Raw genomic sequence first — 27,174 nt, 5'->3', positions numbered from 1 at the left:
GCCCTGGCCCAGGCTGCCCCGAGGAGCTGTGTGTGCCCCATCCCAGGGCCGGCTGGGGCTGGGGGCAGCCAGGGCGGTGTCACCCCAACATCTTCACGGTTCCTCAGCCCCCAAACCCGCCTCAGCTCCGCCGTGGGTGGGTTCACGGGGCCGGGGGGGGGGGGGGTTGGTTACGGGGCTCCGCGCATGCGTTCCCCGACGCCCCCTTGCCCGGGCTCGGCGAGCCCGCCGCGGCGGAGCGAGGGGGAGGCTGCCGGGGCCCGCCGCGGCCATGAGCCGGAGCGGAGACGGGCGGCGGCGGCGTGAGTGAGGGGAGACCGGGGGGTGGGGGGGGCTGAGAGGGGACCGGGGGCTGAGGGGAGGCTGAAGGGGTCGGGGGGCTCCTCGCTGCACGCCCGCAGCGCCCCCGGCGCCCTTCGTGCCCCGAGGGGGGGGACCCGCGGCTGTCCCCGCGCTGCGTCCTGCCCGGAGGTGGCTTTTAGCGGCGGGGGCTGGGGGCGAGGTTTTCCCCAGGGAAGGGATGGAGAAGCTCATCGCAGCGGTTGGTGTTGGAGATGTGCTGCAGCAGGCGGACTTTGAAGCGGTTTCACGGCCCTCGGTGGTGAATTTGGCTGTTTCGTGCCGTAAGAACTCGTATGGAAAGCGTCAGCCCCTAGGAACAGGTATTTGGATCCTTTCAGAGGCACCAGCAGTGGCACCCCGGGCACTGGCAGCACCCAGAGGTGGCCATGCCACCCACGGCTGGCTCTGGGCTGAGCCGAGCGCTGGGCTCCCCGTTACGGCTGCTGGTGTGTCGCCAGAACAAGCCACGAAATGCGCGGTGCCCTGCGGTCCGTGGCCAGGTCCACGCTTACAACGCTGCCAACACTTAGCCCTGTCTCAAGGTAGACTCGTGCAGCGGTGCTGCTGGGCATTTCTGCCTGGGCAGTCTGAATGCAGAGTGCCAAGAGAAAAATTCAGCCCCTGCATCCGATAACGATGCTGTTGTTATCAAAGTTTTGGCCTCTGCTAGGCCTTTCACCTGTTGTTTGAAAATTTCGCAAGGATCACATCCGTACGGTTATTTTTAGTATTTTATTTTACTTTTTTTTTATCCAGTTCCCTTTGTGCTGGGAGGAATCCATTCTGACTTTCTGGCTGTGGAGACCTTGCTTCCTAGGGAAGTGCTAATTTTGTTCCACTATCCAATTGATTGCAAACAGGAGGCTGTGTATAGATTTAATTAGGGCATGGACGGCCAATATGGATTCTTGAGCAACAATTGGTAGCGCTGGATAAAGCTCTTTCACTGAATGTTTAGTTAGCCCTTACCAATAAGAGGGAAAACAAAACACTTGCGTTTTATAGGCAATTGTTCTTGATATTTCCGTGTCTCATTTCCATGCTTTCTGCACTCCGTAAGCCAGGGATAATTGGTAGAAAAAATTCCTGTTCCTTTTCTGTTCGAAAGCCATTTCTCAGTGACGTTCAGCAAGCCTGCTGGCAGTGCAGTTACCCAAACCCACCTTTGTTGAGCTCATTGCAAATGAGAAAAAACGACATTGTTGTCGAGACTTGTGGCTAGGAAAATAAAAGGTGCCCTTCTCCTTGGTGTGGATTCTTCTGAAGAATGCACTGAAGTTATCCGTGTGCTTTCCTGGGGGAACAAGAAAGCTCTGCTCTGGTACATGAAGCTAGATAAGTAAGACTTTTCTTTTAAAGACAATTAATATACAAATACAGAGGTAACTTGACCTTTATTGCACCGTTCCTTGTTCTTCCCGCACAGCTGAACGGAGCTGCAGGATCTGTGTTTGCAGCAATCCTAAAATTCACTTCGTTGTTTGTGGTTCCGAGGGAGCGTGAGGACAGCGTTTGCGTTCCCTCTGCTGTCGCGCTCGTGACTGAGGCAGATCCCGAGGGCGTGACGGTGGGTGGGATAACTCCTGCATATTTTCTGCATCTGACGGATGCGCAGGCTGCTCGCCGGTCAGCGGCCAAGCTGGTACCTAGCGGATGGCCCCGGCGTTCCCGTAGTTTGAACGCGGTGCCTCGCCGAGTGAAGTGTTGGCAGCCGGGATCTGAGAGCAGGCTCCGACCCTCCTGCGGCCGCCAGCTTTTTGCCATGCCTGCAGCTGTGACACAGCCGTGGTAAGGGAAGCGCCGGGCTCGGAGCAGCGCTGGGGCTGAGCTGATGCGCGGTGGGGCTGGGCACCGTGGCTGCGTGCTGCCCGTCACTCGTCTTGAGCTTGGTGTCAGGCTTGGGAATATTTCTGTGGTTCCTCGGAGGAGAATCACCCTTCTGCAGTGTCTTTTCCCCTCGGAAAACAGTGCCCAGAGTAATGTTTCTGAATTGAACTGGAAAAGGACGGGGCAAACCAGAACAAGGAAAGCATTTTGTTATGCTTTGACGTACGTTTGAAGGCTTATATTTAAGATGAAACCTATTTTATGAGACCATCTCTTTTTTTTTTTCAACTGTCAAAGACCTGTGCAGTTAGTGTTCGTTGTGGTACTTGTCTTTATTGCCTGCCTTCTCTCAGCATTGTGTTTGCTTTTAAGACTGGCTTTATCGAGTTTCAATTCAGTTCAAACTGTGAAAAGTCATTAAAAAATGTAATGACTGGCTGTACCCCTTCCTAAGTGCCTACCTTTAGGACTTAAGACTAAAATTGCAAGTTTTTGTTATCAGTGATGGAGCAGACTTTGGATTATCGGTAATAGAAAACATTTCTATTTAAAAAAAGCAATGTAACAAAGTGTTTTTTAAATTGATGCAGCAGCATTGAGTGGTGTGTGAGTTTGAATCGACTTACAGGTCTGAATGCGTGATGACAAATGAGGAATTGTCCTTTTCTGCCCATTTTCTAGATGGATTCCGTCAGTACCCATTCTTAGCCCTTCATAAGTGAATATTCTTGTTTGTTGCTTGGAAGAAAATGTCCCAGTCATCACAGATAACGTGCAGGTGATGCAAATATTGGTAAATAACTGAAAAATTAGGGTCGTAGATTGAGAGCGCTGTGGCTCACTTGGAACGAGTTAGAGAAGAGCCCAGAAGGGGTCAGGAACCATCTGACATGAAGGCTGCCAGCGGGTCTTGTCCACTGCTCAACAAAGGGAAGGCTGAAAGAAAAAACCTGGTAACTGTGTTTGTGGGGAAAACAGCTGGAGCAGCAGAATGGGCTTCGGACTAACACAGGCACAGCAAGGCTCTGGACAAGTTCAGACCAATGTAAGAATCCAGGAAAGATTTTAGTGCGTGCTTCACAGTTTTAATTTTAGACACGTTTTTTCTAAAGAATTTTCTGTGGTTTAAAAAGATAATTAATTTGGGAATTGTGCCGCATAGGTGAAATATTAAAAGGATTTTTCTGGCTTTGCGTAGTGTTATATCTGACAAGGACAAGATTCAAGGGCAAAAATCTTAAACTAAAATCTAGTTGGTGGTGGAAAGTTTGCGATGAGTTTTTAATGTACAGAGTTGTTCACTTAGTAATGTGTTGACTGTCAGCAACTCCTCCAAGTCCCCAAAATTCCCCTAAAACAGCCTTTTTTTGTTTGTTTGTTTGTTTGTTTTTTTTACCGTCCAGAGCAAAGCAAGGGTGAGGTCCAGAACATTTCTTGTGGTGCCTGGAATTGTCTGCGGGTGTAATTCAGACACTTAAGACCAACAAAGTAACGTATAAACTTTATCAGGAGTAATTTTATCCTGACAGTGGCTCTTTTGGTGGCTGCGTTACGGACCGAGCGCCTGGGACACGCGTGGGTCGGGTCCTGCTGCTCAGGAGCCTCAGTGCACCCTGAGCAGCTTTCGCTGAGCAGCCCCGCTGGGGGTAAGGACGTGTTGCGGTGTGGTGACCCCTCAGCTCCTTCTCAAAGCAAAACGGGGTCTGTGGCAGATGGGAAGGGAGAAACCCAGGCAGATTGTGCTCATCCCCTGACTTTTGGTGAATGTTCTTGAATCCGTTCACCAGCATTGCCCCGGCGGTCACTTGTACGCAGCCACAGGTGCGCGGTGCCCCGTCCTCTGTAGCTGTACAGCTGTAGTTCCCGTTACCGCCGTGCTTTGTCCTCTTACAACAGCTTTGACAGAAGCTGGGTTCTCGCATTGGCTTCACCAATTTGTCGTGGTTTTGCTCACCCGCTGTGAGCCAGCACAGGGCACTTGTGCCCCAATTTTCCCTGTTAGGAAGCGTTGCGGCCGGGCTGTGCCTCGCTCCTGCGTGGGAGCCGAGCGTGGCCACCAGGGCTGGGGAGCTCCTGGTTCCTTCTTCCACCAGCACCAGGGGTTTAAATGCCACAGCTCTTCCTTCGCAGCAGCCCGTCCAAAGTGCCACGCTATAGATGGTGACGGGTGATGAGCCATCCTCTGCTGCTCCTTTGAGGCTGGGACAAGCAGGGAGATTACGGACTTGCTGTCTGCGCTGTGCCAGCGGGAGGGAGGCGATTTGGGGGCTGTTCTTCTGATGCCACTTTGGATTTCCACCAGCCTTTTTCTCGCATGTAGGCAACCAACGCGAATTACAACAGGTCTCTTGTTTGTGCTTTAGCCTGATTGCTCAGACGGGACCCTCTGAATGGTGACGCAGACTCAGACAATGGTAACGATCATTAAACAGTTGGAGTAAAAAGTTGGGCGGATAATGGGCCCCTTTGTTCCCCACAGCTCCACGGGCTCTGTGAGGACGGATGATGTCTCGCTGAAGGTGATCCTTTCTCCCCATGCTGCTTCCAGGTTTTGTTTTTCATCCAGCAAACACCTTCGGAGTGTCTCCTAGATAACAGGAGTTACTCCAGTGAGAAACATTCCATAAACGCTTCCCACTTTTTGTATATTTCCCCTTATGCTCGCTCTGGCTTTACTGCTACTGGCCTGCGTGAGGTCAGGGCCAGCAGCTACAGGTCCCCGTGTTATGGGCGTGCTGCTGGCAGCAGGTCCCTGCTCCACGGCCACGTCCCCTTCTGGGGACCAGCCCTGTTGGTTGTGCTTCGTGCGGTGGTGGAGGTGCTGTGCAGGACCCCACCTAATTAGTGCAGGACCCCACCTAATTATCGGCCATCCCATTTGCTCACTGGGCTTCCTGTGGGCAGTGGGGCTGGAATTGCAGCACCTCGTACTCATGCTGCGTTTGCTTCTGACTGCAGCTGTGGCTAACAATGGTAGAATGATAGGAATTCAGATTTTACTTACTATTTTACTTACATTACTTACATTTTACTTACTTACATTGCTCGATGTTTAAATTCTGCTTCTGGAAAGAATTACTCTTTAAACACCTAAAAGATCTGTTCGCTCCCCAGTGTTTATCATCTTTTTGGTTGACTGTTCACTTTCTACTAGAAGCCACAAAAATGAGTTTATCATCAAATCCCTTCTTGGAAGGGAAGGCTGCATTGTTGGATTTCCTTTTCTGTGCTACTCCTACAATAAACACAAATCCTTATCGCTGTGTGGGTAGTAACACAGGTCAATCCAAATTGTGGACTGTCTGGAAGATCTGGTTGGGATTTTTAAAAACTTGGGTTTCTCTGAAATATAATGCACCTTAGTCCGTCATTTTGAGCTAAATTGGTCTACGGCTACGTGTGGCCGGGCAGGTAGGGTGCTACCAAGTATTTTCTGGGTAACACACTTCTGAAGGCAGTACTGAGAATGGTAAATATTGCAGAAAAAAAAAAAAAAAGCATTTTTCCTTCTGCAAATGTAGGTAGCTTCGTTCCATACCTCCATAATAATTTCTTAATGATTACATTTCAAGAAAGAACCCAGGGGTTATAATAACACGAGATACAGGGCATTCTTACTCTACAAATAAGAAGCTATATTTGGAAAAATAGTGTATTTATGGGCAAAAGTGTATCAAGGGAAATGCGATGGAAAATTTGAGTCAGATGAGCTGATGTACGAGGCATTTTCCTATGGAGTCATTGGGCTGAAAAATGTTTTATATGCCTAAACTTGAACAGATGTGTGCGCACACACAGCCCCCCGCCGTTTAATATTAGCCGTTCTGTTTGGATCCCTGTGATTAATTTAGAAACAGAGCTGGTTTAGTCTGTTTTCCGGGGGCTACGGGGTATTTCCAGATCATCCAGGTACTTAAGCCTGTGCCTAGCAGTAAATATGCAAGCAGCCCGGTTATTAGGAGGATCTCTTTCAAGCTTTAAATTAGGCATGTGCTTAAATGTCTCGCTGAACTGGGATTTGTGCTTTGCAGAGGAGCGAGGGGTTTCTCCCTATTAGCTTTCTTAGATGAAAATCGTTGGAGCCAGCCAGCTTTTTGCCTAAATAAGGACACGATACCAGCTTTCCGCTCTTACGGATGTTAGTTCCACCTTTTTAGTTACACGTCTGGCAGAGGACAGCCAGGATTGCATGTGCCTGACCCTGCGCAGGATGCTGCTGAGGTATGGAGGGGAGGCGTTTGTTCTAGGTGATGGGCACATTTTGCCTGCTGTGCTCCTCAAGTACAAACACAGCGTTCAGCGGTGCCAGAGAGGTGGATGACAATAGTATTTCATGATTTTCCTTTGAGTACCTTTTACCGTGTTCCTCTCAGCCATTAATCTGCCTCTGAGGATTGTTGGATTTGCCTCGCAGGTGGCTGTGCACGCTGCTTCCTCTCCTAAAAATCCCAGAAGCCCTCCCCAAAAAAGCACCGCGACGTAACCTGATGGTTCCGCTTTTTTTTTCCGATTGAGCTGAACTAACAAAGGAACGTGAAAGATGATTTGTGGTTTTAAAACCAAGGATAGCTACGGTGTGCTTCCAAAGTAGGCGGTGTGCGGAATGTCGGGCAGCTCTTGGGGCATGAGGGTGTGCTGAGTCCTGGGGTGACATCCCGGGGCTGGACAGGCTAATAGAGCCTGGAAGGGGGATTGTATTTCTTGTGTGTGGGGATGCTTCCCCTGTTACCTTGAGGGGGAGCTTCTGGCTCCCTGGGTGCTCTGGGAGCCTTGCTGTTACCTTACACAGGTGGTGCTGTGCAGGTTTGGGGTGGGTGGGTTGTGCACACCGGGCTGGTACAGATGGTAGGGTGATCCTAAATGGTGTAACAGACAAAATTATGTATGAAAAATGCGTGTCTTGCTGTTATGCTGTCATGGATGCAACATTTACTCCTGATTTTACTTAAAAATAGAAAAAAAAATGATTCTCCCACTAAATATGTTTTTTTAGGTGATTAACAAATGCCTTGATTTTAAATAAAGCAGTCAGTCGTGTACAAGAGTTCCTTTGGCTTTCAAATGCATAGCTGAACTATTTTTAAAAGGAGAAATATTTTCATGTTGGAGACGGATTCCCCGGATATTTCAAAACCCAAAACTGAAGCACTTGGGAGGATGTACACATCGACGTCCCGTGCGGCCATATGGCAGTGATCTTCCGAAGTCCCTGGCTCGCTTGAAGTCTTCACTCCCACTGCACTTGGAATCTGCACCTCTCCGTCAGGATCCAGCTTGATTTGTATTCCTCAGCCTGCTCCTGTGCTTTTTGCAGCCTGTAGCCAAGCCCTTATTGATCTGGATGTCTGGAAGGCCTGATTCCCTGGGGTGCTGCCTTGCGGAGCTGCTGGCAGAAACAAATCGGGGCTGCACAGGAACAGCCGCGCCGGGGCGGCCGCCTGGCCTCGCGTCCTGGTGTGGCACCGGCCCGCGGTGGGGGCTGAGATGAAAGCCCAACAGAAGCATCTTTGAAACCCCTCGCAGCATTTTGACTGCTTTGTGCTTGGAGACTCACCCACTGCGTGAACAACTGTCCCTTTCTTTGGTTTTGAAGGAGCAGTGAGTAATCGACTGCATTCCACCTCCAGGCTACTCGGTTCTTTGCAGCTCCCGACCCTTTTGCCTCTTTAACCTTTTTTTTTTTCCCTACTGCTCTTCCTACATCAGCCAGCGTGTGCCTGTGGTGGGTTTTGTCCTTCTCCGAAGCTGTTTGCTTCTGCTCTCTTGTTTCTGTGGTGGGGATGGTGTGGGTGATGCCGTGTCTGGGATGTAGGGAGCCACCGGTGCTCACGGGGCCGCAGCAGCGTGCTCTGAGCTCCCTGCCTTCCTCCTCCAATACTGGTCAAGTGCTGGTTGCTTCCTGGGCCGTGCTGAGCAGCGCTGGAGCTTTTCTGGAGCAGCCTGTCAGCCCCAGCATCTCTCTCTCTGCGCCGAGGTCAACTCAGGGCTCATCCTTTTTAGTGTGAAATAGGGTTTTATTACCGACTGGTGTATGCCTCACTTTATCTACATGCAATTTCATCTACCACTTTACTACCAGGTTACTTACAGCTTACAGCTATAATATTTTTCTGCTATTCTTCCCAGCTGCTTGACTTCCTTGCCTGGGGTGTTACCATCAGCGTACGTGGTCGCTGCCCACCCTCCTACTGCCCCGTTGACTCAGATAATGGCCTGGTCCCAGAAAAACTGCTGTGACTCCCTCCCTTGCTGGAAGTGACTGTTTACTCCCACCCTTGTTTGTTATCTCTTGCCCAGTTGTTTATCCCTGCGGGGACAGTCCCTGTTCCGGTTTGGCATTGCGGATTCCTTGTGAGAAGCCTTTGAGGAAGCCACAAGTTTTGAAACTTGAAGTGGTCTGCGCCGCCTTCCGCGAGGCTGGGAGTCCCATTACAGAAGTCTCAATGATTTTCTTTTTTTTCCTGGTGCATCATATTTATACAGATCCATCAGTAGTCTGCTAATTCTTGTCTGTATTTTAAATATTGTCTGTGTTTCCTCGAAGAGCGCTGGGTTTGGAGGCCTACAAGTCACCAGGGTTTCTTTGTCTTACAGAAGTGGCATCATGCTCACCTCCCTGCTGTCCCCAGGTACCAAGGCGGTTTTAGGAAGGCTGTAGCTGGCTTGCAGGTTTCCTCTTTGGTGAACGTCACCCAGGGCTGGCAACCCGCTGCTCCTCGCTTTGGCTCTTTGTTCTGCGACCTCTTTTTTTTTCCAGCCATTTCAGTGTCAGCCAAAGAGTCCCCAGAGGAACAGATGGGTCTGGTTTTTGTACCGTGAGTAGAAATGTGAAGAAGTCGCTTCACTTTTCCTGTGAGCCACTGCCCCTCTGTTAGCAGCACGAAGAAGCGAGCCTGCTCCTGCTGGTGGCTTCCTGCAGGAGGCTCCCCTTGAGGGACGCCCAGGTTGCCTGTGGCTCCAGCAGTGGTGGGACAGGAGCTGTGGTCATCATGGGTGAGCCAGATGGCAGCAGCGTGGGGCAGGTACCTTAGGAAGGGAATCCACCAAATCATTGGCAGTTCCTTGCTAGGAATTACCTCGCTTGGCAGCTGATCCTGTTTCTCTGAGGGAGTGAGAAGTGATGCAGCTCGAGCTGCTGGAGCGTCCTTTGTGGTGAGGATGTTTCCAAAGGCAAGCTTGCCTCTCTGTGAGAGCATGGTTGTGCCTGCCAGCGGTCAGCGCTTCAGAGAACTGGTAAAGCAATCACAGGAGTAGTTTGTGACATCCTTGAGTATATGAGGCTGTGCCTGCATTTATGTCCACAGCATCCAGTGTGCTAACGTTTTTTCACAAGCTTGTATATTCCCGTGAGTATTTTATTCTTGTGATGCCACTGGGAAATTAATTGTAAGCAAACTGATGGTGAAGCCTTAGCCAGACTTGGGAGTAAAATGTTTGTCCAAAGACTGCAGAGGCCTCCAGCCGCTGGCTGAAAGGAGGCTGTGTTGGTAGAGGGTCTGTTCTGATATGCTCTGCTTTCTGTTTCTCTTTAGCTATAAAGGAAAAAAAAATAATTTTCATAACCCGTTGCTGTTACAGGTAACTTTCTAAGCAAGGTCTTCTAAGGCCAAACTGCTAACCTGGCCAGCGTGCTGCAGTCCTGCTGCTGCTGCCCACCTGGTGTGGAGGTGAAGCTGAACGTTGGGTCTCGGTGGCTCTGTAGCCTTGCTAAATGGCAGCTGTGTGCTGTCTCCCAGGCAGAGCTCAGAACACGTACAGCACAGGCAGGAAGCTCATTCGGTGACTAACAAGGTTAGGTTAAGAAGTGACCACCTGCCTGCAATCCTGAAAGCTCAGAAATAAGAAGCTGGGGGAAGTTCCGCATTGTTGGGCGGTTCTGGCAGTAGTCAAGGTGCTTTTCTCCATCTCCAGCAGTGCCAAAGAGCAGCAGGGACCGTGGTCTGTCTGAACTCAAGTGCCAAGCTTTTCAGTATGCCGCTACATCTCCAGCTCACGTGCCTGATTTAAGCAGTTTCCCTGCATTGGGGAGGCTCATGTGCATCGCAGGTGCTGCCACTTTTAATGATCCTTGTTAATAACGAGCCTGATGCAGTGTATGGCGGGGTAAAGCAGGCAGCTGACATGAAATGAACTGTCTGCTGCTTTGTGCTTGGTTTAGTGCATCCTCTTCCATTAAGCACAGTGGGAAAAGGGCTTCGAGTTCTTCATAAACTAAAGTTATTTGTGGCTGTTTTCAGGAAGGCAAAAAAAAAAAGTTGGTATGTGTGTTTTGGCAGCTCACGGCCGCTGTGGTGGTTGTGTGAGGAGCAGCGTGGAGGGCACGATCCGAGCTTCAGCTTCCTTCCCAAGGGAAGGAAGGGAAGGAAATGTATTCAGGTCTTTTAGGGAAAATGACAATTTACGGCTTCTTATTTCACTCTAGGAAATAATTTCCAACAAAAAATCTCACGTAGTAAGTTTCTATCCACATTAATATTCTGTATTTTTTATCTTTGGCGAAATAAAGCTGTTCAAACTCCCATTGAACTCAAGTCGGAGTAAAATTTTAATCACAGTTCAGCAATCTGCTCGGATTCACTGCGCTCCTTTTCCTCAAAACAAATTGTACTGAAAACAGATTAACTGAAACAAACTTCTCAATTATTTCTGCAGCTTAGGAAGTTGCCGCAGCAGGCAGTATGTGACAGAAGAAACAGTTTGCCTGACAAGCTCGTGTTTCTGCCGTTGTCCTAGCGCAGAGCTTCCTCTTCGCGTGGCACTCTGGAAGGAGCATCTGTGTGATCTGCACTGCACCCAGCCACGTGCAGGCTGGATACCCGGTCATACTGAAAGTGCTTTTGGAGGTCTGGGGTTCTCTGTCCTTGGCTGTTGGTCAGCACGACCCTCCTGCATAGCTGCGGTGTGCCAGTAACTTGCAGTAACCGATGGCAAGAAGGCGGCCTCCTGGCTTAGCTGGCTGCTGACAGCTTCCATCTTCCTGAGGTTAGTGCTTTCTGCCTGAGGAGCCTCACAGTCGTGTGAAGTCACAGAGGTCTGGAAAGCTGTCCTGCCCTTTGTCTGAACAGGTGGGAAGTCCTGACCAGGGTTAACAGAGCTAATTTAAGTGCGGGACATCTTGTGAAGCGGTCTGTGGTAAGGATTTGGAATACGCGTTCCATTGCAAACTCCTCTTTTGCCTTCAGAACATCCTTTTCTGTACAGTCAAGTCACAAAGCTGCCATTGAGGAAACAATGACATGGATTTGAGTGATGCCATTGTAGGGAGAGGTGGCATCTCTTGCTAGACCAGCTGACAGAGCTGGGAAAGAGCAGTCCTCTTGGAATCTGGGTCACAGCGAAACCGCGGCCATTCTTAAATGTTGCAGAGTGACTGATCGGGGGCGTTGTGGCAGACAGTGTCATGGCACAGGGTGTCTGTTGTATTTGTGTGTCATTCACGCCAGTTTTTGAGGCTTCCTTATGAAGCAAACACTAGCAGAGTTCCTTTTTCCTGTCATAATACGGTGCTGGGTGAATTAGGTGTTCATACCCATTCCATTGTCTCCAGCTCAGCTGAGAGCCTCTGACTTACAGGAGCAGACAGAATTGTTCTCTTTTGGCTTCTCTCTTTTTTTTTTTTTTCTTTTTTTTTTCTCCCAAAATGGCTGTGAGGGTGATATTTGGGTCAGCTGCCTCGAGTGTGTCATTTTCTTTTGACACTCATCCCTCTGAGCGTGTAAGAGGAGCCTGGTGGGGAAGAGCTGTGGTGCTGTTGGCTGCAGTGGAATTCGGAGTGGTTAGAGGGGTTTTGTGGTTATTTGAGTCACTGATCACGTCACGATGGGGAAATATCTCTGATGCCTGCCTGAAACGGTGCGCGGGTGAAGACGGCCAACCTCAGACCTCACTGCGAGGGAGGCAGAGGGACCCTGTAAGTGCTCCCATGCTCAGGCACATACAAAGGTGGCTGCTCTGCAGCAGCATGTGTCCGTCGTGCAGGGCTGTTTCAGGTAGGGCATTGTGCTCCAATTTGCATTCTGAGCCTGCAAACTGTTGTGGTTCACCTGGGGTCTGCTCTTCGCTTGTTTGCCTCCAGTGCAGTCCCGAGCAGTGGTGCTGGGCCTGTCGGAGGATGCTGTTTTTCCCTCTGGAAGGAGCTTAATGTCCCAAAGTGAGCTGAACCTGTAGGATTAGTCAGCAGGTGTGTACAGTAACCTAAGCCTGCTGTCACTTTGGAGTGCTGTTTGTCACTTGGTACGTGGCTTTTGTGCTATGCCCCATTGTATTGCTTTTCCACCCTTACCCTTTCACTGCCCGTAGCTGTTTATGCTAAAATAACTGCTGAGGACACAGGTGTGATGGGCTACTAAAATGTTAAAAATGCTGTACTGTTAGGTATTGTTTATATAGCACTGCACACAGCGTGTCGTGGGTGACTGCACACCCAAGCTTATATGGGCACTCAGCCTGCACTGTGGATGGAAAAGGTTTTATGTCCCAATATCACTTTCCTGTGTATTTCAAGTCTCTGTATAACCTTTCCTCTCTGTTACATTCATTCTTAGAGGAAAAACAGCTTTCCTGCTGTGGTCCCAACGTCTTCTCAGTGACACCTAGTGCAGGGACTGCAGGAGATGGACACAGACTGAAACGCAGGAAATTCCACTTTGAGAGAGAACAACTTTTTTCTGTGAGTGTGGGCAAATGTTGGAGCCGGCTGCTCAGGGAGCTTGCGGATTATCCATCCTCGGAGGTATTCAAAGCCCGACTGGACGTGGTCCTGACAGCCCGCTCTGATCACTGCCACTTTGAGCAGCATGTTTTGCTGGGCATCTCTAGAGGTCCCTGCCACAGACTCAATGAGCCTGTGAAAGGCAACTCCCCAAAAATGCATCCTTGGAGCACAGGATGTGTCTGAGTCTATAGCCATTGCTCGGGAGCCTGCCCTGGAGTTCCGTTGAGGTAGTAGGCTGAAAACAGCAGATAGAATTAGTAGTTTCAACTGCAAGTTGGCAGAATATTGTAACTTTTTAGGGTAATGCATATTGGCACAAGGAAAACCAGAGGTTGTCGAAGTATAAATGAATGACTGAGGTGAGTGGGTGCTTCTGTTGCTTAAAATGAAGCTGTCACAGCGTTGGACTTGTTGGGCGTTTGGCATGCTTAGCTCTGAAGCATTTCATCAAGTGGTAGCACTTCATGTCCTGAGCCAAGGAGCACGTGTTATCTCATCGAAAGGATATCTAGCTGGGAGCAGCTCCTGGCGAGAACTTCTTGGTATCTGGAAGATGAGTGCTGAGTATCTCTGATCATCTCTCAGAAAAGCCTGCAGAATCCATTTCGTGTGGAATAAAGGGAGCCAACAGCTCAGCCAGGAGTATTTTGTAGTCCTGAATCCATCGTGGCCCAACTCAGCAATTTGGTTAGTCATTTGTGTTGGTAGGAACAGTCGTTCTTGAGGACACACTGCTGCCCTTGGATGTTACAAGGGTGAGTGTAGCAGTCCCTGGCTGTGCTGTGTGCAGACAGCCTGCTCTGGGTCAGGTTTTGGTTAAAACTTGGCCTTGAAACACCAGGCTTGGCTGTTTTCTCCTGTATGGCTTGAGGTCCAGATTCAATCTTTTCTCAAAAAGAAATTGGCCTTTTCAAACACTGTAATGCCTTGTTTTCAGTGTCTGACACAGGGAAGGAGTTCGTGTACGTTCCCAACTCCTGTGCAGAGAAGAAGAAGCACAACAATGCTGGGGCCCAGTGCAGGGCAGAGCCTGAGTCAGTAAATGGTGGTGGGCCTCTGCCAGTGCTGCGTAAGGCCAGCTCGTATAGGAGCTGTTCAAAATCACCTGGACTTCACGGCCTTAGATTACATTGCAGAGAAATGCTTTGAAGTGTGTGAGACTTGAGGTGTTCAGACTAAAGAGAGAGCTGCAGGGAGCTTGAGCAGAGTGAGCCCGGTGGCTGTGTGAGCTCCAGCAGCAGTTCTTCATCCGCCGTTACTCCCAGCCTGCGAACTGTGTGAAGGGACAAGACTTACTGGGACACAAGCCTCAGCCTGGTACCATGCTGCTACAGCCCAGGTTTGGTCTGAGGCTGTGCCTTACTGCCCTGAGGATCGAGTGTTTCCTTGCAAAGACTGTCAAATACGCCGAGTCTTGTTGTGTAATCTGCTGACCCGTTTATTTTCTCCATTATTATATTTCACATCACCAGCATCACCTGGGGCTTGCTTCTGAAGTTTCTTGGTGTCTCAAGTCAGTAGGACGGATCTGAAGCGCAACTTCCTTAAATTTATTGCACGTCTGACAGCTCTGTCCCGAGCTGCTACAGAAATGCCCAAGTTGGGTGCTTGCTGTACCACTCTGCAGCTGAGCCACCTCTTCCCCGCTGGTTTGAAGGGCACTGAGTGCTGAGCCTATATAAAAGGACACAGGCTGACAGGGACCCAAAAGCAGGACTCCAAAAATCCCTCGACATGACAGAGACTCGACAGCTCAGCCTCTGTTTTTGATGAAGGTTTCCAGTCCCCAGTGCACCTGAGTGGGGCTTGCAGCTTGTCCTGTCCTCGTGCTGGAGCTGCCCCGATGGGCGCTGCTCTTCGGAAGGGATCTCGTGTGCTCCGAGGTGCCTGCCCTGGAAACGCCGCGTCCTGGTTGCTGTACGTGAAGTAAATGCTCGTTCTGGCCAGCACAGAACATGCAACAATTTTGTTTGAATTGTGTCACTGCGGGGGAGTGTTGCTAAAATTGTCACTTGGCTTTCCGTGTTAGCACTACCTAGAGGGCACTCTGAGGCTACTGGAGGTTCATGTCTTAGCTGCACATTCCACTTTATCTTTAAGCTGAATGCATGGCTGGATATATGTGTGTTGATTTTCAAAAAGATACGTATTTGACATCTTTATTTTTCTGACAGCACAAGAATCTTATTATATCTCTACCTCCTACCCGCATTTCAGGATGCTGTTAATATTCCGCACAGAATCTGCGGTCTGATCGTTTGACGAAGGGGTTTTTAGGCTCGGGGGGGTTGGTCTGGGGATCAGCAGAACCTTGTTAACGTGCCTGGGATTTCAAGGCGCTGTTCGGAAGCTGTTCCCAAATTGACATTGATGCCGTGGCTTTTTCGGAACTGCTCTCTCTGCTTTGCCACCATGAGGCTTACGAGATGACTGGGTACTTCCAGTTCCTCAGGAAGGCATTGTGTTTTGTCCAAAAAGTACCAGGCTTTTAACTCCGAAATGTTACATAATACAGATTTAAAAATAAAAATAAAAATCAGTACAGTTGTTTTCATACCATTTTTCAGCTACACAGTGCTGCAAGCACTTCTTTAAAACACGGGAATAAAGGTAATGGTGATTGAGCGTGCCTCCTTCGCGAGTGAGGGAAGCGAGGAGCTGCCTGGGCTCTGTCACGCAGGAGGATCCCCCAGATCCTTCCCCTCGTTCCCCCGGGGAGGACGGATGTTGGAGCTGCTGGGAGCAGGCTGCCAGCCTGGGTGCATGGTGGGCTCGTACCCTGCCAGTGCTGGGTCTGGCCGAGGCTTTCTCCCTTCTTAATAGTGAGTTCTGACTCATTTTCCAGGTTTAAAAAAAAAAAAAAAATGCAAAAATGCTGTGCTTCCTCAAAAATTGTAAATCATGCAGTTTCTTACATTTCAATGTAAATGAGATTTGAATGAATAATGCTAATTATTCATTCATCCTAATTCAAATCCTATTTTAATTAGCCTCTGGGCCTAATTTCACTTTCATGCAGCATGAAACCTCTTTTGATTATCAACAGAATTGCCATGCAGTTATTCTTGATTTTTTTTCTGATCAGCACACATCTTTTTACACTGCTTAAAAACAAAACAAAACAAATATTTCAGCAATAAATTAATCAAATTTAATTAGGATGACACGGTAGGATATGTTTTAAGAAAAAAAAAAAAGTGCTCCTATAAAAACATTCCCTGTAATGATCATTTTTGGCTTCAGAGGCTTTGTCCTATGCCTGCTGTTTAAGCGAGGTGCCGGTGTCGTGCTGAGGGTCGGTGGCATCGAGAGCTTCGGCTCCTGCTCTCCCCCGGGAGCTGGATCTCGGGGCAAGAAGGAGCACGGGGCTGTGCCGTGCCTCAGGTACGTGCAGGGGAAACCAAGCTGGGAGCTGAAGCCCCTACTGGGGTTGTCCGTGGTTGGGGAAGGGTCTCGCAGGATTTGCCTGTGTGCCCTGGCAGCAGCCCGCCAGCCGTGGCCAAAGCTGGGTGTAGCTTGCCCAGCCTGAGCCTGGTGTCGGACATCACGAAGGCATTTCGGATTCGGAAGGGGTTTGGGTTATGGAAGGCTTTTGGGATTCAACAGCCTGTTCTTCGAGCCCGGCTGTCGCACAGCACACCGAGCTGTAGGTGCTGTATGTCACGGGGCACGGAGGCATCGCAGGGAGCGTTTCCCAGGAGCTGCTCTGGGCCAAGCTGCCTCCACTCCTCCTGTCCCTGCTGCATCTCGGTCACGACCTGGAGACAGGATTTTAAGGTAGCTGAGTAATCTGCCATTCAGAGGCGCGTTTTCTTCCCTGACCGCAGGGAGGCTATTACAGCTAGACTGGAAAGCTGGAACAAGGTGAAATTAATCCCGTGTTTAAACACATTCAGAAGCTCACCCAGGCTGGACAGGAGAAGCTCCACACAAGGGGCTGTTCAGTGCTTGTGTCAGTGTTTGAACAACAGGGATGTGTAAATCAGCTCGGAGATTTCCTGCAGTGAAACTGTTAACTTGAAAATGATTTTTTTCCATGTACCTGCTCCAAATTCTTCTTCTTTTTTTTTTTTCTTTTCTTTTTCCTTTTTGCGTGTCAGTGTCTTCAGGGAGCTGGTGCACAGAACTTTAATTCACAGGAGCCAGCTTGCTGTCAGAGATAGCATCGTGCTGCTTGCATCCCGCGTCCTGTCTGCTCCAAGGAGCCGCCTCTGCTCTAAGTGCTGGGATGAGCTTATGACAAATACAAGGAATGAAAGTCTCTCTCAAATGCACTTTCTGGCATGACTTAAATTAGCTGAAATTGCTGACATTTTGCCTTTTTCAGATGTGTGTCAGTGTCCATAGACTTTTGCTTCAAACAATGGAAAATTATTGAGTTAAATGTTGCCAGAACAACAAATCTGGGAGACACTAAGTGTACATTAGGTGAAGGTTACTGCAGTATATCTGGTCCTGCAGTACACATGTTGTAGAGGCAGAAATATGTGTTCTCTAGCCTTGGCTGATCTCATGAAACTCAAGAATTTTAAGTGTCTAATCCTGTTTATAACTTTTTTTCCAGTTACTTCCCATTAGGATGGGCTGAGCACCTCAGTAGAACAGCAGGATAATGCCAGGTCGTTTCTCTTGAGCCTAAAGGTTTCCTAAAAGACAAAGAAGGTGCCAAACATTCTTTGCCAGCTGGTGGATTTTCCCATATTTGTATCAGCCGCGCTGCTCTGGACTGAAACTAATTTTAGAATAAATGACACTTGCTATCAAAGAGAAACAGAGCTGTTCTGCAACTTCAAATTGTAGCAGTAAGAGCTCTCTAATCAACAGAAATCTTGGTTAGTAAATATATAGCTGATATGGCTTCCTCACTTGAAGGCTGGGGTTAATCAAAATGTAAATGTCTGCATTGTTGGTGTCTGTGTGCATTTGTGATGCCAGTGATGCCGTCCTCAGGTAGAACACACACCTTGAAAAGGCTGACGTGTACCTTGAAAAACATGGTGCCACCCCAAGGTAGCAGCTCATCTAAAGCTCAAGATTCAGATTCCTCTCTCATATGGCTACTGCTCTAATTTAAATTTTCTCTGCTAGCAGCCATGCAGGAATGAACACTGCCACCTGAAAAGTTAAAGGCTGGTTCCTGCCGTTAGTCCAAATTAAAACAGGCAACAGTGTTTGTTTTTGAGTTTACTCAATAGCTTCCTTATAGAAAAGAATTTGGCTCTAACGTTGTCAGTGAGTGAAAATTAACCCCTTTTTAAACTTTTTTTTTTCCTCATTGCTAAGTTAAAACACATCAGCTAGCAACGTGCGCGTGCCATTGTATGTTCTTGTTTGGTGCCTGGATTGATAAAGCATCTCGGTGCGAATGGGAGTGTTGTGGCTCTTAACTCTGTTCCCTGGGTTTGGACACAGGTGTCGCTTGAGCTCTCTGTTCAGCATATGGGAGTGTCCTCAAGCACACAGTATCTCCAGCCTCTGCTACCCGTGTTGAGTCCTAATCTAAAAGAGCCACTGGAAAATGCCAAGCACAGGGGTCTGAAGCAGCCTCTCACATCTTGCTGTAACGTAGAACTCAGGGTTGCAAAGCTGAAGTTGGGGAGCTTTCTGAGACAAGGGGTCAGAGCCTGAAGCTTGGGCTTGGACTCCTCTGGTCTCTTTTGCCCATTAAAATGCTTTTTTTTTTTCTTTTTTTTTTTTTTCTTTTTTTCAGCCAGTTCTGTGTATGGCATAGTGGTAGTATAGTTACCTATTAAGAAGAGCGTCGATTATAAGCCTTAGGTTGATTGCATGCTCAACTGACGGACACTAGGTTAAGTGAATCACCAGTAATCCATCCCTTTCTTCCCATGTTTCCCAGATTAACAAATTGAACTCTCTAAATCTTTCACTTTCAGGCATCCTCCCCATTCTTCGGATGGCTTTGAGACTGCTACATTCACTTTCTGACGTTTAAGCAACTCTTGAAGGATGCAGGCACGGGCATTGTATGCTGTCTCGCTAATAAGGAGGTAAGGTCACCCTTCTTGCTCCTGTTTGCATGCTACACTACCAAGGATTGCATTAATCACTTTCGTTCTGTTGCCAGTACTCGTTGACACCCTTGCCCATTAGGACCCTGACTCCCTTTCCTATTAACTGCTGTCCAGAGTAACTGCTCTCTTACTCGTTCTTCTGCTTAGCTCTATGTCCTTGCATTAAGCTTGGCTAAAGCATTTTTTTTTGTTGTTTCGGCAGACTCAGCCTCTCAAACAATGTGTTTTTTTTGCATCACCGATATTCTTATCTTTATTTATCAGTCTGCAAACTTCTGGGCTGTTTGTGGATTTTGTCAGCAGCCATTTTCTGTTCAGGGGAAAAAGCAGACTGGTTGCCAGACCTGTTTCTAGTCTTTGTAGGACTTGCTGTAATTAAGAGTGATTGATCTTTGTTCTAATGTGGGAATCATTATTCAAGATCTTTAATTCTCTTAACGTGTGCTTTTTTTAATACTCTATCATGCTATCTTTTTTTCTCATTGTTATGAAGTAATAAATCAAATGTTCTGCAGAGCCCAACCACATCATGCCCATGCTGTTGCATTTTCAATTAAAGATTTTATTCTACATTGATTGCATCCCTTCAAATTTCGTTACATTGCCTGTGAACAACTCTGTAGTTGTGTGGAAGAAGTTGAATAGATGTAAATCTTAGTTTTCTTCCAGTCTCCTCAAATTTCTCTGCTTTGAGACCAAATAAATTTTAAGATTAGAATACCAGAGATTTGTCCAGTTCTGGTTTTAGGACCTTTCACAGAATCACAGAACGGCTGGGGTTGGAAGGGACCTCTGAAGATCATCTAGTCCAGTCCCCCTGACAAGCAGGATCACCTAGAGCACATTGTGCAGGATGGCATCCAGGTGGGTTTGGAATACCTCCAAGAAGGAGAAGGAGACTCCACAACCTCTCTGGGCAACCTGTCCCAGTGCTCTGTCACCCTCACTGTAAAGTGCCCCCTTTTACTGAGCCGGAACCTCCTGTGCTTCAGTTTGGGCCCGTTGCCTCTCGTCCTGTCACTGGGCACAACAGAAAAGAGACCAGCTCCATCCTCCCGACACCCTCCCCTCAGATATTTATACACATTGATGAGGTCTCCCCTCAGTCTTCTCTTTTTCAGGCTAAACAGGCCCAGTTCTCTCAGCCTGTCCCTGTACAACAGATGCTCCATTCCTCTCATTATCTCCATAGCCCTCTTTGAACTCACTCAGTAGTTCTACGTCCTTCTGCTACTGGGGAGCCCAGAACTAGGCACAATACTCCACATGTTGCCTCAGCAGGGCTGAGCAGAGAGGAAGGAACACCTCCCTTGAGCTGCTGGCAACACTCTTCCAAATGCAGCCCCACATCCCGTTGGCCTTCTTGGCCACAAGGGCACGTTGCTGCCTCCCAGTCAGCTCGCTGTCCACCAGGACTGCCAGGTCCCTCCCTGCAGAGCTGCTCTCCAGCAGGTCAGCCCCCAGCCTGTACTGGTGCTTGGGGTTTTTCCTCCATAGGTGCAGGACCCTGCGCTTGCCCTTTTTGAACTTCATGAGGTTCCTCACGGCCCAACCCTGCAGCCTGTCAAGGTCCCCCTGAATGGCAACACAGCCCTCTGGGGTTTCAGCCACTCCTCCCAGCTGTGTGTCATCAGCAAACTTGCTGAGGGTGCACTCCGTTCCATTGTCCAAGTCATTGATGAATAAGTTGAACACTGGACCCAGTACTGACTGCGGGGGGACACCGCTAGCTACAGGCCTCCAACTAGAATCTGTGCCACTGATCACAACCCTCTGAGCTCTGCCATCCAGCCAATTGCCAATCCACCTCACTGTCCACTCATCTAGGCTGCACTTTCTGAGCTTGTCTATGAGGATGTTATGGGAGACAGTGTCAAAAGCCTTGCTGAAGTCAAGGCAGACCACATCCACTGCTCTTCCCTCATCTACCCAACTTGTCATCTCATCGTAGAAGGATATCAGGCTGGTCAAACATGACTTCCCCTTGGTGAATCCATGCTGACTATTTCTGATCACTTTCTTATACTCCACAGATTTGGAGATGACCTCCAGGATGAGCTATTAAATCGCCTTTCCAGGGATGGAGGTGGGGCCGACTGGCCTGTAGTGGCCTGTGTCCTCTTTCTTGCCCTTTTTGAAGACTGGTGTCATATTGGCTCTCTTCCAGTCCTCAGGTACCTCTCCTGTTCTCCACAACCTTTCAGAGATGATGGAGAGTGGTCTAGCAATAACAATAGGGATTGATCTTCTTTGGCCAAGGGAAAGTCCTCCTTTCTCTGGACTTCCTCTTTTGTCTCCAGCATCTGAGATTCCTGAGGGCTGATTGTAGCAGTAAAGACTGAAGAAAAAAGGCATTCAGCAACTCTGCCTTCTTCATATCATTTGTCACCAGGGCACCCGCCCCATTCAGCAGTGGGCCGACATTTTCCCATCTTCCTTTTTCTACTGATGTATTTAAAGAAGCCCTTCTTGTTGTCCTTGATATTCCTTGCCAGATTTAATTCCAGCTGGGACTTGACCTCCCTTGTCATGTCCCTGCATACTCTGGCAGTGTCCCTATATTCCTCCCAAGTGGTCTGTCCCTTTTTTCACATGCTGTAAACTTCCTTTTTCTGTTTGAGCTTCACCAGGAGCTCCCTGCATATCCATGCAGGTCTCCTGGTCCCTTTGCTTGTTCATAGGGATGCACTGATCTTGAGCTTGGAAGAAGTGATACTCGAATACTGACCCCCCTTCCTTCCAGGGTGCTAACCCATGGAATTCTTCCAGTTAAATCCCTGAAGAAGACAAAATCTGCTCTCCTGAAGTCCAGGGTCTCAATACTACTTTTTGCCCTGCTTCCTCCTAGCAAGATCCTGAACCTTTGACCAAGTGTTCCTCATTTTTTTCTGACTTGAAAATTTCTATTACTATTACATTTTTAACATCATCAGAGGACTGAAAGATATCCCCTGTGCTACAGCAATGTCCAATGTTTCTTTCTATCCTTATGTTTTACCAGGTTTACTACTTAAAGCACCAGGTAGGCCCGTAGTGTTGCTAGGTTTTTGTTCATTATAATACTTCGCAGTGTCCCAGCTCTGAGTTTCCACTGATAGTGTGTTTTTGTGTGTTTTTGTTTGTTTGTTTGTTTGTTTTACTGTTAAAATTACAAACTTATATTGGTTGCTATCTAATAGGTATCTTCTTTAACTAGATTTTCCTTCCACTCTCCCAGTGGCACTACGAGATACATATACTAAGGTCTTTTGTGCCTTAAAGGGAGACTGTTGGCCTCCCTGAGGGATTGAGCCAAAATACACAGAATGAGCACTTTGACCATAAGGTTAGAAGTGAGATGTCACTTGGGTCACACGCTGTCTCTGGCTTAGACCTGCAGGACAGCATTGGTCAGGTCACAATCTATATAAGGTTGTCCTGTCCTTAGAACAAAGATAATAGCAGTTGCGTGCCTCTCAGGCTTTGGCTGGGCAATTTGTTTCTGCCTTGCAGCAGCTGGCATTGCTCCATAGATAGAACTGTTTCCACTGTCTATGGTGGAGGCCAACATTGCCAGCTCAGACTTCAACAGCTCTTGGATGCCTTCACGCAGTTAAAACAAATCCTAATTTCAGTGGTGGGACATAGCCAGTGGTGCCCATAAAATTTCACAGGAGCTGAGCTTTTGTTCCACTATATTTAGGAGATTTCAGCCCGAAGTGTAAATGTTATTTTTAACATTTGAAATACAGAGCAGCTGTGTCTTTCTCTTCTGCTTGGAAATAGCTTTGAACACAAGTTTTGCTTGTGAAATGGCAGCTAACTCCTTTTCTTATTTATTTATGTATATGTATAGTGGACTTCTCAAAAGCCTGCAGAGGAGACACAGGATCTTCAAGCAAATCCTGGCAGCTGGAGTTTCCCGATAGCAGGTGATAACACAAACAAAAGTTGTGTGTTTGGTTGTAAAATTCTAGGCTAATTCTCTTAACTGAATATTTGTGGCATTTAGGCTTAAGCCGATAAACTCAAACATCTGGGGATTTTGTTTGTTTGTTTCTTTTTAGATAAAATTATTTGACCACCATGAGTTGGAGTTTTCTGACCCGCCTGTTAGAGGAGATCCACAATCACTCAACCTTTGTTGGCAAAATCTGGCTGACAGTGTTGATTGTATTTCGGATTGTCCTAACTGCTGTGGGAGGAGAATCCATTTATTATGATGAACAAAGCAAGTTTGTGTGCAACACAGAGCAGCCTGGCTGTGAGAATGTTTGTTACGATGCTTTTGCTCCTCTTTCACATGTGAGATTTTGGGTGTTTCAGATCATTCTTGTAGCCACTCCATCTGTGATGTATTTAGGCTATGCAATTCACAAAATTGCCCGGATGGTGGAACACAGCGAAGCTGACAGAAGAATCAGAAGTAAAAGCTTCTCAACGCGCTGGAAACAACACCGTGGCTTAGAGGAAGCTGAAGATGACCACGAGGAAGATCCAATGATGTACCCAGAAATAGAGCTGGAAAGTGAACGGGAGAACAAAGAGCAGCCAGCCCCTGCCAAAGCTAAACATGATGGCAGGCGACGAATTCGTGAAGATGGACTAATGAGAATTTACGTGCTGCAGCTTCTGGCAAGGACTACGTTTGAAATTGGATTTCTTGTGGGTCAGTATCTTTTGTATGGTTTTGAGGTCAGCCCCATATTTGTGTGTAGCAGAAAGCCGTGCCCGCATAAGATAGATTGCTTCATTTCAAGGCCAACTGAAAAGACCATTTTCCTGCTAATAATGTATGGGGTGAGCTGTATGTGTTTACTTTTGAATGTCTGGGAGATGCTCCATTTAGGATTTGGCACAATCCGGGACACATTAAACAACAAGAGAAAAGAGCTGGAAGATTCTGGTACTTATAACTACCCTTTTACTTGGAATACACCATCTGCTCCTCCTGGCTATAACATTGCAGTCAAGCCAGATCAGATCCAATATACTGAACTGTCCAATGCCAAAATGGCCTACAAACAGAACAAAGCCAACATAGCTCAGGAACAGCAGTATGGAAGCAACGAAGAAAACATTCCTGCTGACCTGGAAAATCTGCAGAGGGAAATTAAAGTGGCTCAGGAACGCCTGGACCTTGCGATCCAGGCTTACAACAACCAAAACAATCCCAGCAGCTCCAGAGAGAAAAAGTCCAAAGCAGGCTCAAACAAAAGCAGTGCCAGTAGCAAATCAGGAGACGGAAAGAACTGTGTCTGGATTTAACGTTGGCTGAGTTTATATATTGTTTTTTTCTCCTAGTTTATCATAACCAGCAACCCCTTGAATAATGGCTTCCATTAAGTAAATATTTGGTTCTGCTTATTTTCAGGGATACCGTTGGCTAGTGATTCAAGCTCTAAGAAAGTGTTTATACGCATATTCTAGGATTATAGAACTTTATTCTTCTGCCTTCCAAGCCAGGAGACAAATAGGTATATTTAAATCATTCTCATTGAACGGTTTATGCTGTATGTACAGTATTATAGTACATTTATTATGCACAATTTTTGTATTTGTACACTGGATCTCTGAAGTTACACATTTTTATATTAATAAGGAGAAAACAGTAGGTAGTTGTTAGCATTTTGCTAGTTTTATTACTGTGGTCCGCAGGTTTGTTGTTGTTTTTTGTTTGTTTTAAATGTAAAAACTTTCTATGCTGCATTTCAGAAGTGCCTTGAACATGCACACAGCACAGAGTCTCCAGTTATCCAGGCAGCCCATGGGTGCCAGTCACTTCATAGCAGGGCAGAGAAAGATTTGGAAAACATCTGCTAATGGTGCTCTTGACTGTATCTTTTACAAAAATGATGTGCTACTTACAAAACGGAAGTGTCAAACTATAGCTATTATGTGCTACATTTTTTTGTCCTATGGAAAATGGGGGAAAAATGCGTGTGTGTTAGAGTACTTGTGTTCAGAGCAAGCCTGCCAGCCATAATGCAGAGTGGGGTCAGACCTCCTTGCAAGCTTTACTCAACAGGAGGGAAGAGAGACTTCAAACTTTTGTAAAACATTCAGATAAAGTAAATAGAAACTACTGTATTCAGTAATTCCACATATTTATGTGATATCTACGGAAAGATGTTTCTGAGGTCTCTTGTTACATAACACCCCACTCCCCAAGGGCATCACGTTGTTACAATACCTTTTGGGTAAGATTTTTGTATTTTCCAGAGTAATCTGATTAGATGGAGTCATGTTAATTTTGTTTCTCGATGCATTACATTCAAGAAATAACCTTCCTCCCCCCACAACCCCGTACACACAAGCTGTCTGCACAAGTTCTGTTACAAAGCCCATTCCGAATATGAATGATAATGCCTTATTCCAGACCCCTCTTCCTTCCATTATGTCCGAGGAACTTAGTTCAGACAGAGCAATATGTATAATTTAGATTTCTGCTTGAGAGACCAGTCAGATTTGGCATTCTGTGGTTTTGGCATTAAACTTGAATTTATAATTAGAAAAAGGGGAATGCGGTATTCATCGCCTCTGGCAGTGTCTTTTTGGCAAGGATGAGCATTAATATCTGAGGGATGCTGGTAAATGTGTATGCTTTTTGCTATTATTTATAATGTGTTCACGGCCTTGCTCTGTTTCCTCTTCTGTTAGTTTTTTTGTGTATTTAATTTATTTTGGGGGCCTGCTTCCAATGGGAAGGGGACTGTTCTGTTTCAAGGCTACCTCAGTCCGTAGTGCCCTTGTTACAGTCTGACCAGGAGCGGGACTGAGAAGTAAAGCTACACAGAGAACGTGTAAACCTGTACTCCATTCCTGTCTGCAGAACAGCTAAGCATAGGCTTTATGTTAAATATAAACTAAGGATAAACAAGCGTGTGCTTGCAGTTATCATCTACCCAAGCACTTGCTGAAAATAGATATTTTGCTGAATTGTTCTCAGTCTGTTTTTGCTCTGGGACACCAGACAGTCGGAGTGTCCAGGCATAGATATCTCTCCCAGCTATCTCTCAGCTCTGCTTTAGAGAGATGTAAGTGTGCCCAGAGCCAGTGCAACCCTCCACAGAATGTCAGCAAGAGCTTCCCCAGTTTGCTGCCAGCAGAAAGGTTTGGAAGAAAACTTGCTTTCTGGCTTTTTGTTTAACAGAACATCCTGGGCTCTGTGCTGGAAGAGGAGTAACCTCTGAATTTAACGCAGAGAAGTTTCCGGGTGATGTCTTTTAGATGATAAACTCAGTAAGTATATACCCACTTCTAAAAGCTGAAGTGGAGTTTCAGGCAGGGACGGCTAGCTGGTGAGATGGGACTAGCTGTGCGGGGTGAGAAAGTTTATTAATAGTGTTCCTCCAGTTAAACAGGAGTCTAAAGAGAAGTGTGCTGCCTGAGGATGGGCAGAGAGGCTTTGCCAGCAAAGAGCTGCATGTAATGGAGAAGTTGGGTGAAAAACATGTTGTCAGAAAGTACTAGGGAAAGACATTTGGAGCCTGGAGATAAACACAGATTCATGGCTACATTCCACTCATTATCCTGAGCGCTGCATCTCAGTTTTTCTTTTCAGCTTCCCAAAAGGGTTGTGTTGCCCTTAACCCCTTGTGGTGGTTTCAGAACTCCCTTTCATCAACTGAATGGCAAGAAGCTAAAATTCTTTCCCCCTGTTGCTCTCTATGCAAACTGCATCAGTGCAGCCATTTCTTGGTAATGGCATAAAACCTGTTTGCAATCAGTTCACAACAGCTGCTTCACCTGTTGTTTATATCAGCCCTTTCCTAATTCATGATCTAAACCATTACCTGCATAAGGTTACCATCTCTGGACAAAAGCTCACAGGACTGACCTAACCAGTAAGTAATTCTCTTAGCAAGCAAAGTGTGTAGAGTATTTCAATCCCAACACTAAGTTCATTCCAAAAATGCAAAGTGATGGATCTGTTTTTATTACTGTTTTGTTTCCATTTTAATTGTGTATAAAGTGCACATTTTCTTTGAAACTGTTTGTTATTAGTAGAGGATGTATGTTGAAACTCTAACTGTTCATGTCTGTGACTGTATTCAGTTTCAAAGTATTGGGTTGGATTTTTTTCCTTTTGAAGAAACGATACATGCATTACTTGAAAATGCTCTCTTGCTTTGGCTTAATGTAGCCATTCTGAAATAAATATTCAGAACAGTCTTTTGGACAAAGAAAAACACTGAACATAACTTGAGTTTGTGTTGTCGTTCTCTGGTTTTGGATGCAGTTTGGAAAAAAAAGTATTAAATCCAGTGGATTACTGAA

At 47.1% G+C, this 27,174-nt stretch overlaps 1 protein-coding gene and 1 long non-coding RNA gene across 17 annotated transcripts; one reads left to right on the top strand and one right to left on the bottom strand.

Moving 5' to 3' along the window:
- The first annotated feature begins 155 nt into the window (after nt 1-155).
- On the top strand, nt 156-27,174 carry GJC1 (gap junction protein gamma 1). 16 transcript variants are annotated; one of them, XM_068660629.1, is made up of 6 exons: nt 1,917-2,130; nt 18,778-18,891; nt 19,664-19,779; nt 20,949-21,089; nt 22,751-22,826; nt 22,962-27,174. In XM_068660629.1, the coding sequence occupies exon 6, from the start codon at nt 22,981-22,983 to the stop codon at nt 24,160-24,162; it is 1,182 nt and encodes a 393-aa protein (XP_068516730.1). In that variant the 5' UTR covers nt 1,917-2,130; nt 18,778-18,891; nt 19,664-19,779; nt 20,949-21,089; nt 22,751-22,826; nt 22,962-22,980; the 3' UTR covers nt 24,163-27,174. The 16 variants fall into 16 exon arrangements, with proteins under 16 accessions (XP_068516729.1, XP_068516718.1, XP_068516717.1 ...); XM_068660618.1 differs by having other exon boundaries at nt 19,652-19,779; XM_068660628.1 differs by lacking the exons at nt 1,917-2,130; nt 20,949-21,089 and adding an exon at nt 156-302.
- On the bottom strand, nt 9,173-10,184 carry LOC137844341 (uncharacterized). Its single transcript, XR_011089883.1, has 2 exons — nt 9,789-10,184; nt 9,173-9,701 (listed from the first exon to the last, which is right to left on the bottom strand). It is a non-coding gene; the product is annotated as an uncharacterized lncRNA (long non-coding RNA).

Source organism: Anas acuta, chromosome 25 (assembly GCF_963932015.1).
Source record: "Anas acuta chromosome 25, bAnaAcu1.1, whole genome shotgun sequence".
Classification (NCBI taxonomy): Eukaryota; Metazoa; Chordata; class Aves; order Anseriformes; family Anatidae; genus Anas; species Anas acuta.
Note: the sequence above shows the minus strand (reverse complement) of the source record. Positions and strands in the feature narration are given on the sequence as shown.

Bases quoted from the DNA above. Each gene is read 5' to 3' on its own strand.
- GJC1 (XM_068660616.1), top strand. From the start codon at position 22,981: ATGAGTTGGAGTTTTCTGACCCGCCTGTTAGAGGAGATCCACAATCAC.